Source organism: Lampetra planeri, chromosome 2 (genome assembly GCF_965212315.1).
Source record: "Lampetra planeri chromosome 2, kcLamPlan1.2.h2, whole genome shotgun sequence".
Classification (NCBI taxonomy): domain Eukaryota; kingdom Metazoa; phylum Chordata; class Hyperoartia; order Petromyzontiformes; family Petromyzontidae; genus Lampetra; species Lampetra planeri.
The window spans coordinates 12,037,050-12,052,433 of record NC_136108.1 but is presented as its reverse complement, the minus strand read 5'-3'; the positions used below and the strand labels follow the sequence as shown (position 1 = coordinate 12,052,433).

Below are 15,384 nucleotides of genomic sequence, written 5' to 3'. Positions count from 1 at the left end.
GGAACCTTAGTGAATAAGGAAACCACATCAAAACTGACAAGCAGGTCGTCTGGGGACAGGGCAATCCCCTTGATTGTCGATACCAGGTCAGTAGAGTTTAGTACCGCAGAGGTGGTTTTTCCAGTGAAAGGCCGTAGGATTTCAGACAAAAAACGAGCCAATTTATAGGTGGGGGAGTTGATAGTAGAGACAATGGGACGAAGAGGTGTATCTTCTTCATGTATCTTTGGCAAGCCGTATAATCTTGGTGGCCTGGCTGCAGAAGGTTTTAACGAGAACTGTTTGGTCTGATCAATTAATGCGGTTGAATCAGAAATGATTTTGTTGGTTTTAGTGACGAGGCTGTTGGTGGGGTCTCTTTTTATTTTTGTATAGCTGCCATCGTTGAGTAGTTGTTGAATTTTGTTGTTGTATTCTATTTTGTCCATGATGACAGTGGCATTGTCGGCTGAGAGGATGACAATGTCATCCCTCTTTTTTAATTGAGCTAATTCAAAACGCTCATCTTTGCTGATGTTGCTAGCTGGCATCTTAGCGTTTTTGAGGGTTGCAGACCGCATCCGTGAATATAAAGCAGACCTGAAACACGGTAGGACAAACACCTCAGCCGTGGCAGATCACTGTTACAACTCAGTGGGCTCACATGACATTGACTTCTCCAAGACAGAGGTTCTCTGCAAGCCATCTGGCTATCATGAGAGATTCGTTCATGAAGCGATCCACATATACAAACACAGAGACAATTTTAACCGAGAAGATGGATTCTGGCTTAGCAATCATTGGAAGGACGTAATAAACCATTTCGGATCTTAACTGATTGTGTTCACGTTTACGGTGACTTTCAGACCGCGTTTCCACTCACTGGCATTGTATTCTCCGCAGGGAATGGATTCTTTGCTCCGCTGCAAGTTTTCCCCCCACGACTCACCCATTGACACGACGGTCAATGGTACAGTGTATAATAACAAATAGTATAACATTTATATGCTTAATACAATGTACAAAGTAATATATAGTATCGTAACTGTATAGTAAACATATAGCAGTGTGATACACATTAAGGTGGGTATAATAATACATAGTGTTATATTAAAATGTATAAGGTGGTTTATAGCAATACAGTATATAATTTAATGTTGGGTTTATCTATGGCAGTATATAGTACGGTGTATGCTCGTGTGATGTAAGAGAATAAAGTTTAGATGGAAGCATATTATATAATTTTTACGACGTAGAATTGTAATGTATTACTTGCTGTGAGTAACCCAGCTTATTGTAGAGTATAGTAAGTATACTGATGGTGCTATGCAGTTCATACTTTAGTTTTTTTTATGTAGTTTATACTTTAGTTTTCTACGTGGTTGTTTAGTAACTGCAGCTACATACTATTAACATTCCTTTCCTTTGTTAATGCTACTCCCTGCACCCTCCCTTGGTGCTGCTGATCCTGCATAATGCATGGGCATAATATGACTTTGAAACCCCCCCGCCCACCTCCTACGCATTTCCCATGAATATGCTAAATTCCTCTTCATATGCACATTCTTTTTTGTTAAGGCGCTCTTCTTGCACCTCCAACCCAGCGTATATATAAGCTCCTAGCTTGGTAGTGTCTCATTCTTCACCTGAAGACGGCTGCTTGCGTTGTAGCCGAAACGTCGTGAGAATTATTTTATTGTTTTATTTTTATTATTTTATTACTTCCCTTCTACGTGACTTTACCGAAAGAACCAAGAAGATATTAATAGACAATTATAACATCTCTCGCACTTCAAAAGAATGTATTTATACTAGAGGAATCCGATGAGCTATGAAGCTCTTTATTACAGATGTCCAGTAGCTATGTGTTACAAAGTGTTACACTTCAGTCAAATAGCAATGTTATCCTGCTACAGGGTAGTATATTCATGAGCAGTTATAATGAATAATGCATATAATAAAGCTCCTTATAAGGAATGTATGTTGAACTTCTTTCACACCGTACATAGCCAACTGTGTGAATCGGAGTTGCAGGGGAAGGACAACTAAAAGCAATTCGAATCATTTGCACCGTTAGATTATAATATAATTAGAACACAGTACCTTCATTTGTAATGGTTCATATCTGGTTTGTTCCTGGAATATTATGACAGCTATTTAAGCAACTGTGTCAGGTGACAATGATTATCACTTCCTTGGATATTGTCCTGAAACGTCGTACCCCTTGGCTCAATTTGGTTGTGAGGATTGTTCTTCAAATAAATGGTGAGCTGAAGCAATAGTAATAATAAGAATAATTGGCACGTTGTTAAACATGGCAACGATTCAACTGATATTTTTTGCCTCCCTGGAATGTTTTGGTTGGGTTGTACCAATGGTGACAGCCATCCTTTAAACTACAATATTTGTCTCGCAGAACCATCGTGTTAAAATGCATAAAAACCTTACACCTAATGTATAGATACATCATTGGTCTTTTTCAAGGACGATAAATATTGCATCATCCCTAATTACTGCAGCAATCAGAGAGTATATGATTCAAGAGCCTTGTGCAGCCCACTTTGGGGTGCTCTCGTTTCCAACGTGCTGAGGTGCTTGCCGTGAAACAATACAGTGGAACTTTTCTTCACCATGGTGATGTAGTGGACGAGCATTGCGGATCCTATAATCTGCGATCGTATTTGGATTTTGTACCCCATTTATCCATGAAAAAAATGTGCATATTGCAGATAATGTGAAGGATATGGGCGCAGACAATAGGAGGTCTTGCGGACCCGTCCTATAGATCCTGCAGATAATAGAAATTGTAGGTAATAGAGTTGCTAATAAAATGAATTCTACTGCACTGCATTAACTCTAGCCTCTCGGCTGGAGGAACAAGGTTTTTATCCATACTCGGCCAATGCAGCTCTGCAAACCCGTTAATGTAATTGTCATGCTTGTGATGGCTATTTTACCTTGGATGCCTTGATCAAGGATATATACGATTATATCTGGGACAATTAGTTGATTAAGTCGATTAGTCAACTAACCATTATTTATCGACTACTTATTCTGTGGTTGATTACTCTGGCCAATAAAAAAATAGCCGTACCCCCACATTCTACCTCCTGAAGACAGGAATCCCCTATCGTACACGCCCAGGTGACACGGCTGATGATGCTGATGAAGTCACCAATCTTCGCCCATCATTTTCCATCCCGCGGCACACATGGGAATAGAGGTGACACTTTTGTTCCCCAACCTTTGTCGTGTTATCCGATTAGTCGAGTAATCAAACCGATAAACGGAAAGCCTAGCTCTATGCAAGATCATCTTTTCTTTAGCAGATCCGGTGCAATTGCATTTAATTGCCTTTCACAACTCCCCTAATGCTTGCCCCCACTGGACCCCTTGCCCTTCTGTGACCCGCCTGCTGTAAACGCGCGGCAGTACTCTGCTGTATTGCATTTGAAGAACTGTCGCCTCAGACAATGTGTACGTGACATCCTGCGACTGGCAGCGGGGAAGAGATAGGTGGGGGCGCGAACACGAGCCATGGCTCAAACGTGATGAAATTGCCATCTTGCAGAGAGAGAGAGAGGCAGTGCTCTAAAATGTGGGTCACATTTTGCGGCCAGAAAAGCTATTAAATCCACACGCCTTGATAAGTTGCACGTGATGACCATTTGGTCGTTGGATTGTGTAACACAAACGAGAGCTTGCTGGGAAAATGCTATGCAGTGGTACAGCACTGTTGTTTATGCAAATAGATCAGTGCAAACGATTATACACGAGACATTAAATCTCTTTATATATTGCTGCCCTATATTCGAGACATTCGCAAATACTAAATGGGAGGGGGTGCTCTGACGGCCACGTGGTATCTGCTATGAATACTGAATGCCTGTTGTATGTTCTGTTGTTTGTAGGAGCGTTTCCAAGTAAAGAACCCTCCACACACGTACATACAGAAGCTGAAGAGCTACCTGGACCCAGGCGTGACTAGAAAGGTATCAAAACATTACACACAGGCTACTGTGCACATCAGATTAATTATAACATTTATATTTTGTGGTTAGTAAAGTATTCCTAACATTTCAGACCAATCAATTAATCTTTGATTTGACATTTTTCAGCATTGGTTTTCATGGTACATCACATTTCATGACCCCCAGTGCCGTGCATTGTGCACAGATGGGGTAGCATTGCGCATAATTGCATTATTACAATTCACTTAGACTGGCAAATAATTATGTAGGCACTGTCTCAATTTAATTATAGTATGTTATGGTGGTGTCTGGCCTCCATTGCTGTATAAGGCACATATAATCGTCTACAAACTCAAATAATATTGCATTTTCACCATTGTTGAGTGGCTAACATATATGCAGAAAAGTATTTATTGAATGTGGAGGGAGCAGGAAGGGAAAAAAAGGTTTTTTGGAAGGAAATATTTTGATGTGCATGGTTCCAACTGATTGGTAGCCTTGGTGCGGACCCATGGGAGCCGTGGTGGATTGGGCCACGTTTGCCTAGTGTCAGGGCCCGGGCAGGCCTCCAGAGAGGTTTGTTGGGTTAAGATCAGATTCCTTCCTTTGGTTAAAGGAGGCTCTCCACAACCAAGGCCTTTGTTTCTACCCCTGCCAGTGGGTTTGGGAAACCCTGTGAGATGTTGCCACAGCAACCTCTGCTGGAAGGGGCAGCTGGGGAAATTTGTTGTTTTTGCTGGGGATTGTAAGGGAATCGTGCGCCGTTGCTAACTGCTTTCAGCTGCCCCTATCTCGGACTGCAGCCAGTTCTATTTCAGCAACCTAATTGTTTCCATCCCAGGCAAATGGTTATTCTGTTCTGTCTCGTTGAGCGTCTTTTGTCGTCAAATAAAGAACTCAAAAGAGATGTAACCAATATGTGCCAGCCGGTCCTGTGATCTGCATTTAGGCTTTAATTTCATAAATGCATGATTCCTGGATGATTTTGTAATACAGTACGTAATAGCTTCTTTGAATACTTTTAAAAAGTAAGGTCGTTAAACGAATAATATCATCGTCACCCCGAGTGAGATAAATGTTTGTTATTTACAGCACTTGTTTGCACGTGCTGAAGAAGAGGTTTGCAGCTCATCGGATTCCTCCAGTATAAATAGATATTCTGATTCAGACGTAAATGTTGACGTTTTATGATTATAACATTGTACCAGTTTTCACACCTGTAAGAATGGCTCACTCAAAAATAAATAACAATTAGAACAGAAAGGAATCCAACTTCAAATTATTAGTTATTTTTATATTATTGTTTCCCTCAAGCTTCTAACAACTGGCATCAATGACTTTTGATAACTCCACGATTTTTTTACATCCGTTCCAAAAATTGTGCAACCTCATTGGGATTCTGGAAGCCATTTATCATTTCGGCATTACAACAATTACCGTATGGTTTCTAAGAAAACATGACTGCAGTGATGAACTGAGATAGTTGGTACATTTTGGGTGGCACATGACTCTTCATACCATGCTGTACCATGACAGCTGGAAGGAAGCACAAAGCTTCAATGCAGCTCACACTTGGCAGCAAGCTCCTTAGACAATGGACGCAGTCTTGTCAAAACAGAGGCCTTGCCCTGGCTTATTGTTGTGATCTGTGCAAAAGCCAGATACAGTCAATCTCCACGGCTGCTCACCGATTCAAGTTGAACTGGCTGGAAATGCGAGCACATCAACCCCTGGAAGAAATCACTTTACGCGAATCAGTTTTGGTCATCAGGATGCTGTTTCATATTGGCATGGTATGAGAGAATAAATAAGTTGTTATGTAAAACACCATACACTTTGAAAATGCGTTATTGAGTTTCTCAAATAAGCAATGTGGCATTGGTGAGTGCGCTTCGTTTTGTATGAACCCAGTCAGCTGAGTTAAATTCTTGGCCATGTGCTAACATTAGTGGAGGGTGATCTCTGAACAGGCCCTTTCACCTATGGGTGAACTTCATGCACAAACAGATTGTCATAGGATTTATGGGGCTATGTGGTGGGCAGTGTTGAACTGTATTTTTATGTTCTTACATTTATGCCACCTGCATTCACCATCCCACACTGACCACTGTGGTGAAGTATGGCCAAATAACGATTAATAACCTGCACGGCGTAGGGAGGCCCTTATTCAGCAGTGGATTTACACAAGGCCCATACAGGTACATTGTATATAGTATGAGAGAATACAAAATACAGTACAACGTCACATACCCGACACACTGGGTACTGAGGTATAGGAGGATATTTTAAAAGGTTGGATGAGTGAACATCTTCAGAAAATGACAGTTCTGCCATGTACAAATAAGGTTCTAGAACAACAACAAAATTCCAAACTTCTTTAAACATGGGAACATGCTTAACTCTACTTCAGAAGTAAACGAATGCACGCAATTAAGGAATGCATATTGTATGTGAACATGTCAAGGTGTTTTAGACCTTGGTGTCAACATAGAGAAGTGTACCTTGCTGGGATGCATGTTCTTGCCCCTGCAGAAGTTGAGGAGGCGCGTGCAGGAGTCCACACAAGTGCTGCGAGAGCTGGAGATTTCTCTGCGCACCAATCACATCGGGTAAGTCCCGGCCACCCTCCACTGCAGGAGATGATCCAACCCGGCTTGAAAGTGGCACAGTCGTGCTCTTGGATAGCCCTCGAACGCACGGGCAAGTGGGGCCTCTTGCCAAAATTGGGTAAATGAAGCAGTGCACAGGGTGATGAGATGTTTCGACAACACACTGAAATGTACAACTTTGTGTTCAAAAAGGCGTTATGTAAAACCACCAGCTCCCACAGAACGGCATTGTGGTAATTTTATCTTACGTCACCATCAATAGATTAATCTAATTGTGACCAACTTTCAGGCAATAGTAAGACAAAGATATAACTGTAAACCAGTTTTGCCATTATTAGGATTCATCACACCAGTACAGTCATAAAAGCTTTCCGCTGCCACGCCTGCCACTGGGAAGCTCAAATGTGCGGAGAACCTCACTTCTACGCAATGGGACCCATTAGCTTGCAAATGGCAACATTCATTCATCCTGTAAATTCTTCTCTTGTGATGTGGCTAATTTGTTTGGAATCATCATCAACCATTATCTATCCACTGCTGGATGAAGGGCTCCCCACGCTGTTGCCACCATGGTCCAGTGCCGCTGCCATCCCACTGCACTCCAGCACATGAACTGATCTAATAATAGAGGTTTTTATTTTTGGGTTAGATCGCATCAATATAAATGTGTCGTTAAACCTGCCACCACCCGACACAGCCAATTAGTAAGGTTTGTCACGTAAACAAAATGTGCCTTTTAGCTACTCGTTCAGCACATCGGTGTGTTGGAGAATAAACCCACAACAGTTACAATTCGAGCATCAGGTTTCACCGGTAATTAAAACCAGTCTCATCAGGCGACAGCCAGAATTGTGGCGGGTTTAACGACACATTTATATTTACGCAATCTAACAAACAAAAAAACCCCTCTATTATGGACAATATTGGTCGCGAAAGCCTACATGTTAAATGAAACTAATCTCATTGCTCTATTTTCATGGTGGCATTCTTTTGGATGCATTCTCTACTTCTTTTGAATATTCATCGGTGAAATATGAGGACAATTGCACTATATATAAGCCAATGTAATTAACAACTTCGCATATTTTTTGGTGTAGGCGACCTTCAAATACATGTATTGGATGGTAATGTGGTTATTATTACAGCATCTGTATAGTCCAGAACAAATGGAGAAAAAATTTGTCTTTAACAACTTGAGGCCAATGTACGTCAGTGAAAGTTTTAACTTTAAACATTATGCTTAGGTCACCTTACAAAATTAATTTTAAAAAGTTACCACAATTTTCTTATGGCATAATTGGAATTGTCCTTTCATTTTAATGTTTTGTGTGGTGGTAGATTTTTTTTATCGTGTTATGCTGCAGTTGTATGGCAGAGAATGTAGAGTTTATTGCATTGTCAATGCATTTTATACTGTTAAGTTGATCAATGATGGTATGCCATATCGTATTTAAGGCATCGATATCACATAGATCGTATCGTGTGGCAGCCACACATTTCTTGCACGTTCTGAAGTGTTCACGTGCAAGCAGCTCGTTTACACGAATAGCTGGTGGCTTTTTACAGATCTATGCATCTGTTCGTTGGCCACTCTTGGTTACATTTTGCCCACTGAACTACAGTTGTCCATTGCTTCATGGGCAAAGAGAGGTGCACCGAGATTGCAATTTGGGCCAGCTGGACATGGGTTAGGATGTCAGGGACTATGGGAAGCAGAAAGTTTCTGCATAGTACATACCATTCCTGGCAAGTACACTCACATTCTCAGGCGAGCGTGTGTATGTGTGTGATCAATGTTGTCAGTCTTACTCGAAACATTTAAACATATTTGAGTTGTTTGCACACAACCTAAGTACGTTGTAGTTTTTTTATGTTTACTCATCTTGTGTCGGTTACATTTTGGAATGTTTGTGCAAAGTATTTATCAACCAACATTTACACAAGTATTTATCGTTATTGTGTAGTTTGTATGCTTGAGTATGCTTTCCATCACTGTACATAAACAAGTACAATTCATATTAAAGTACTCTGTTTTTGTTTCTACAACATTGTTTTGTCTTTGCGAACCTATTTTTGTCATCCTGTTGCCTCACATTTAATACGAAGAGAGTTTTGTTTTGCATTCCTGCATGCAGCTGTGTTTCCTGTTGTGCTGTTTTTCTTCGTAATTTGGAACATCCCCCATTTCTTTTTGAAAGACAATACCCCTCCAGCCTTTGTCGCAGACATACGGGTCCCATTGCGTGAAATTATCCAAGAAAGCTTGCGGCCTTCCAATTCGCTGTCGAATGTATACACACATGCATCATGGTGATTTTTGTTTTGCTCTGCTACTTTGACCATTTCTTGCCAACTTTTGAAAGCCCCCTCCCCACCACCACCCTCGAGGGTGCCTGTGGAATTGGCCTGGCGTAAGTTTGAATCTGAAGTGGCGAGAGAAGGAGCGGATGGGAGGCCTAACTTCCTCCGCTCACTCCCCCAACCCCACCCCTCTCACAGCAGCTTGCATTAAACCAGTCCCAACTTCCAAGCACTCCCTTCAAGGTCTCCCAGCTGATTAACTTGCCCATTGTCAACCACAGCAGGAAGCAGTTGGCCTCCGCCCCATCCTCCACAAAATGGTTCGACGTATGTTCATGCAGCCCCACGATTACAGGCAGGATATAAGGGGACAGGGCGAGTGTAGTATTTTCAGCTGGTTTTGGTGTTGATGTTGTGGTCGGAATTAGTTGTTGCTAAATCTGCGCCCACTCTCTGCCATGCTCCCAATGTTGTTACGTACCTGTTTTTGTTCAAGGGCCTTATTTTTAGAACGTTGTAAAAATAATGGTGCAATAAAATGAAGGTCTGTGAAAAGCAATCAGGCCTGGATAATGAGATAAACTAATTTTATCTGAAACTTGTTTCAAAGTTCCAGAATTTGGGCATTTATGTGTTTTTTTTTAAGTGGTACCCAGTCTTTCCTTAATTTTTTAATAATTCATCACATAACACAGTGCTGTAATTATATAATGCAAGCACATGCATATATGTGAAAACACACTTAAGTACTTGAGATAACAATAATAGTGCCAATGTTCATTTGTGCAGCTGGGTGCGGGAATTCTTGAACGAAGAAAACAAAGGGCTGGATGTGCTGATAGAATACTTGTCATTTGCGCAATACGCCGTCACGTGAGTATTTCACCAACATTTACACAGATGGTTTTTTTTGGACACACTTCATGTTTAACTATAAACATTCTTACGTTTAATGTTAAAACGTGAAAATGGTGGACAGTACAGTAATATTTTAAGAGCACGTGTATAACTTTTGTAAATTTGTAAAATATCCGTGTAGTTTTCTAAACATAGGTTGGCTGAACACGACGCCAGACTTTGGGTAGAATCGGGCCAATACTATGCACTAGTCGTTGGCAATGGTAATTCTGGATGTGTAGAATCGGTGTTGCTTAGCTGATTTAAGCATAGCTAAAGCTTAGCTATGCTATATTTGCAGTAGAATCCCATTCAAATCCACAAATCGTATGTGCAGAATCCCTTTTGAAATCCCATTAAAATGAACGGAGACATTAACATGGGTATTACCCATGGAAGAATCACACATTTTGCAGGATTCTTCCACGTTGTAATCATTGGAAGTGAATATTACTTCTTTACCCAGCTCTAATGCACATTTTAACTTTTATCCATACTCGTGTTTATGTATGCCTGCACTTACAGATAGTAAGTCCCAGGTTCCCTCATGAGTAGTATAAAAATTTAATATGCCAAATATTACAAATATTCCAGTGGACTTAATGTATCTGGTTAGCTACAGGTTATGTCAGGGGTCAGCAACCTGCGGCTCTTTAAGGACTGATTCGTGACATTATTTATTTAGAACCGTATTGTATTCACACGCATTGCGGCTCTTGAAATATTGAGTTTCTTACCAAATTCGAAAAAAATGTCTCTTGTTATTTTGGTTGCCGACCTCTGGGCTATGTGCATGTTTTGTCCCTGTTGATATGCATTCTGTGGGCAATAATCCTTTCCTACTCCGTTCTCCTCACTGTAGGTTTGACATTGAAGGAGCAGAAGGTGCTGGCAATGGCACGCTCAGCCGGTCCAAGTCTCTGGATCGATCCATCGAGGACCTCTCCGGCAAGAATAACGGGCTGCATGCGGCTGTGTGTACCACCACGGCCAAGATGGCTCGCCACCACCTCAGCCTCCGGTGAGTGTGCGTCGGGAATAAAATATGACATAAGCAAGTTTGTTTTTTACCGATGTACCGCGTTATTAATTTACTAATCGTGCCAGGAAAGCCACACTCGACTCTCAAGACTCGGTTTCAGGAGGGTCAGTCTGTGAGATATTTAACCAGTTTATTATTTCAGTATTGTTTTGCATTCGGAAGGAAATTGGGGGTGCCTGGAGAAAATTTAACAAATAGGATTGTTTACACCAGGGATGCACACGTATATGCAGCTTCCGATCGGTCTCCAAATTCATTCCTCTTTCTTAAATTGGAATACCTGCTGTGAGAGTGGACATAGGTATTAAGACTTTTGCACTATTTTGATTATGCAGTCTCGGTGATGGGCTTGCTGTTGTAGGGCCAAATTTAGTTTGAATGGCAAGCCTTGACAGTGATATTAATTTACTGACACGACAATTGTAACTCAAGTTGCTGTCAAAATATCTTATACTTTTAAATATAGTTTTTCTGTATATTAGATTGGAATTTCTTTACTGTTGTGATATTTTATTTCTGCAATGGATGTGACTTCTTTCCGGAAAACCATGAAATGGGGATATTTTATTTCTTCCAAATAGGTGTTTAGTTTTACTTATTTTTTAAAGGAAATATTTTCTCACTTAACGCAAGAGTATTCCAAATGCCTTTTTCCACATCTAAATAACAGACCTCATAAAATGTTCATTGGCATATATTGCATTTGTTTATATTTAGGTAAAAACAAATAACGATTTGCATTACAGCTGTTGTGTGCATCATGTATGCAAGTAAATTGTAACCTCATCACACAGCTCTGTAGCTTCTAATGTGTTACTTTTTTATATATAATAATGCTCACAAAATATTAAAACATTTGGCATAATTACCTTTTTTATTTCTCGCAAGCGAATGCATTTTTGCCTTTAAATAACTTAATTCGTAGTCGAATGGTTGCTTAAGTTTGTGGCTTGCCTCACCACAGGTCTTTTAGGAACATCTTAAGTGCAAAACGTCAATATTTGTACGCTCTGATTAAATTAGTGTGTTTGGAGAACAAACGCTGATTTTTTTTTTAAATTGACTGAAATTATAACACAGTGAAGGTCCATGAGCTGTTTATTACAGTAGCAAATGCCATGCGCTATTTTAAACTACTGTAGTTATCAGACATAATTCTCATCCAAAATTATTAATGGCGTAATATTTGTCGTAAGCACTTGCCTTTGAACAGAGTATGTATTTGAGTGGAACGTAATTTTTATATGCCATTTCTCCATCGACCAAAGAAAGTAATCGTACCACTCTCCCAGTTTGCACAATTGACAATTCCTGCTGGCCATTAATGTGGTCGCTTTGACGAATGCAGAGTGGGTGCATCCATTACACATGAAATAAGAGGGAGGAATCTTATTATGCGTATTTTATTCTTTCCTTGTCAAATTTATTCTGCAATCTGACATTTAGTGACATTTTGGCATGGTGCAAGCGGTTGTATTGGCATTGGTCTGCGACCTTTTCATTATGGAGCTTCATTAGCAGTTTTCGAAATATGTATTCCTCTCTGAGTCATGATGGTACCAACATTCATCCAAAGGAAAGCAGAACCAATCAAATATCAGTGATATTTTGATAGTTTGCAAGTTGAAACGATGGTGGCCCAAGGCAAATTAATGAGCGCTAAATGCATTTATCATTTTCAAGCCATCAGTTGTATCATTATGCTGGAGAGGGTTCATGTTCATCTTAGTACAGTATTTCTTTTCAGTGGAAGGTACATTTATAATCACAATATTGGTTGCTGTAAATATTAATGAAGAAGCCTAATTTAATACAGTTAGAATTGTGGCTTTAGTTTGTTGGTGTGCAGCACATATGGTCCAATTAATTCTATGTCCACTTAATAACTCTTTAACTTGTATATGCATTACCCACCTGCAACTTTCACTATATTGCACCTGTAAATCATGTTATAAAATACTGTATGGATAAATCTTTGCATGTGTATTTCTTCTTCTTCTGTTTTTCTGCCATGTGACTATGAATATTCTGGTTTTTTTCCCTTTCTGCGCGTGGACGGGGGAACATCACTGAGAGTGATGGGTATGTTGATCTGTAACTCGATTATGTCGTACTTGACCCTATGTTCTCGAACTACGATCTATGGAGGGAAGTGGTAAAATTGGTATGTGCTGTCCATACACGGCAAGCATCACATGAATCAATGTCCATCTGTACTGCCCACTATGTCAGAGAAAAAAATGCTTCCCAATAGAACCCATCAGCTCATTTGAAGGTTCATCAGCCCAAAGTTAGTCATAATCCCTATTCATTATTTCGGCAGCATTATATTTTCCCAAAAATGGACACCAGCAACTAATTTCTGTAAGCTGTGGCCCTTGTAAAAAAATTCATTTGACTTTGTCCATTTCACTTTTGTGAGGTATCCGTATCAGAAATGTCGTCTCTGATTAACAAAACACAGGGACTCTCAAGCCTCAATATACAGTGGTATATTTGGAATGCCACACTTCCCTTCTAGCCGTCACCATGGGCATTAATAGCCACTGGTTTTATCGTGAGGGTTTCAACACATTTGCATGTGAATTAAGAAATCAGCTCGCTGCTGTGGCCACCCAAACTTCAACTGCATTCGTATGCATGTTGCTTTGGATGGGCGTGATGTAGTGTTGACTCAACTGCTCTGTGTTTATTGTCTGACACTGAAAAGAGCAGCCCATCTGACAGTTGATACAATAGATCCTTTCAGGTGCATTATGTTCAGTGTAACATCCAATCACAGCATCGAAACATTCACTTCAACGTTATATTTGTTTTTGTGCCAATCTACATCTAGTAAAATGTAATGATGGCAGCCACTTTGGGAAAGTGTATGCCAATAGATGTAGTGTTTGTATGTGAGGAGCGGTGGTACACTGGTTAGCACACTGTGTTATGCACCTGGAAGCCTAAGTAAAAAAAATCACATCTGGCTAATATCAGTGGCAAGTGGTATCAGAACTTGTCCTGGGCCTCCCTGAGACTTAAATGATGTCTTGTACCATGTGAAAACATCAGCGCTTGGGAGACAGGCGGCCATGCGTGGTGTTGGTCACACCACCCCATCGTGCCCTGTGTGCGGCCTTCATAGGTGCTCACTGACAGCAGTTGCTCTAACAGTCTCTGTAGGCTGTATGCAGGGATATTTGTGTTTTTGTATTGTGTGTCTACACGTTTGCACCAAAAGCAAAACATTATAATGTCTGTGCCGTTACTTGAAATAAATACCTCCTTGTAATACGTACGTGAAAAAAAGGCTGCATATGTAGTGGCTAACTTGCGGAATCTGTAATTGTATTAATCCTAGGTTGTCTTGTGAGTGCACTTGCCTCTGAGTCCAATAACATGTATTTGCAGTCCCCAGCGTTGTTTGCTTCTATATATGTGACACAGGGCACCAAGAAGCAGTATCCCTTAAACGAACATCCATTCTGTTGTCCATTTAATTATGCCGCACAAATGATCCCACAGCCCTCTTTGTGCATACAGGCCTCTCGTCGTTACTGTTGTAGCCTAAAATATCCTCACATTTTGCACCTGCTACAGTGATGGTCTTTTATTGAACAACACATTATTACTTGAACGTTACTTGTAAATTCTCCATGGAATGTTTCAAACGCTGGCGTTTAATACAGGTTGAAGAAATGAACGAAACGTCAAACAATTGTACTGCATTAGCACGTTAGGATTTTAAGGTCTTTACTGTGCTTTTTTTCGTTGACACCCGTGCTGTTGTGTATTGGCTCAGTTATAACAGCCTGCCCAGTCGCAAGACGCTCAAGAACTCACGACTGGTCAGCCAAAAGGACGATGTCCACGTGTGCATCATGTGCCTGCGGGCCATCATGAACTACCAGGTGGGCAGGCAGCGTCTCTCAACAACCTGACATTTTACCCTTTACAATTTCCGATGATGTACCGTTCCAATGATGTACACGAACCAGGTGAGAAAAACTACATTAAAATAACTTTATCGGTACCAAGGCTCTCACAAGGCCATGCGAGAGGGCGTGTGGCACTGTTTGGCACCATCTATCATACAGTGTGGTTGTGTCGCTACAGTTCTGTGCAGTGAGTACAATGTTTTTAAAAACAACGGCGCTATGCCTCTAAATGAAATTAACGCTGAACCACTTGTGCGTTCTGAGATTCAGTGGTGAATGGAACCCACCTTGCACCTTTCAGATGTCTTGGAACGGGAAAGGGTTAATCACTCCTTTTACATTCATAATACAACAGTAACATCTCCACCGTTAATCTACAGTGTTCTGTTTTCTATAACGTTTATATTAGGGGTACTCAATATATCTATCTGCCTTCCGGATTTTTTATTATTTTGTGACCTATAGTAAATCTATAAAGTTTAGATATATTTTCTAAAAGTAAACCTAATGTAAGTTCAATATTTTGTGAGTGTTTCTTTCTCAAAAGTGTATTTCTTTAAAAAGAGGCAAATAAGTATGAACATTTGACCATCACATATACAATTTTAAAAATACTTGTGACTTTGAGGTCATTTGCATCATATACTGTAGCAAGATATCTA

The 15,384-nt window shown here is 40.4% G+C and overlaps 1 protein-coding gene across 6 annotated transcripts in view; it reads left to right on the top strand.

The window, feature by feature from the left end:
- The window catches only part of FMNL2 (formin like 2), an 83,279-nt gene that overhangs the window by 40,988 nt on the left and 26,907 nt on the right, over positions 1-15,384 (top strand). For 4 of the 6 annotated variants that reach the window (XM_078607218.1, XM_078607200.1, XM_078607233.1 and 1 more), the window contains exons 3-7: positions 3,891-3,971; positions 6,447-6,559; positions 9,650-9,733; positions 10,620-10,778; positions 14,587-14,695. In XM_078607218.1, the coding sequence (XP_078463344.1) occupies positions 3,891-3,971; positions 6,447-6,559; positions 9,650-9,733; positions 10,620-10,778; positions 14,587-14,695 (546 nt within the window). The remainder of the gene's footprint in view (positions 1-3,890; positions 3,972-6,446; positions 6,560-9,649; positions 9,734-10,619; positions 10,779-14,586; positions 14,696-15,384) is intronic. The other 2 variants (XM_078607225.1, XM_078607242.1) reach the window with 1 other exon arrangement.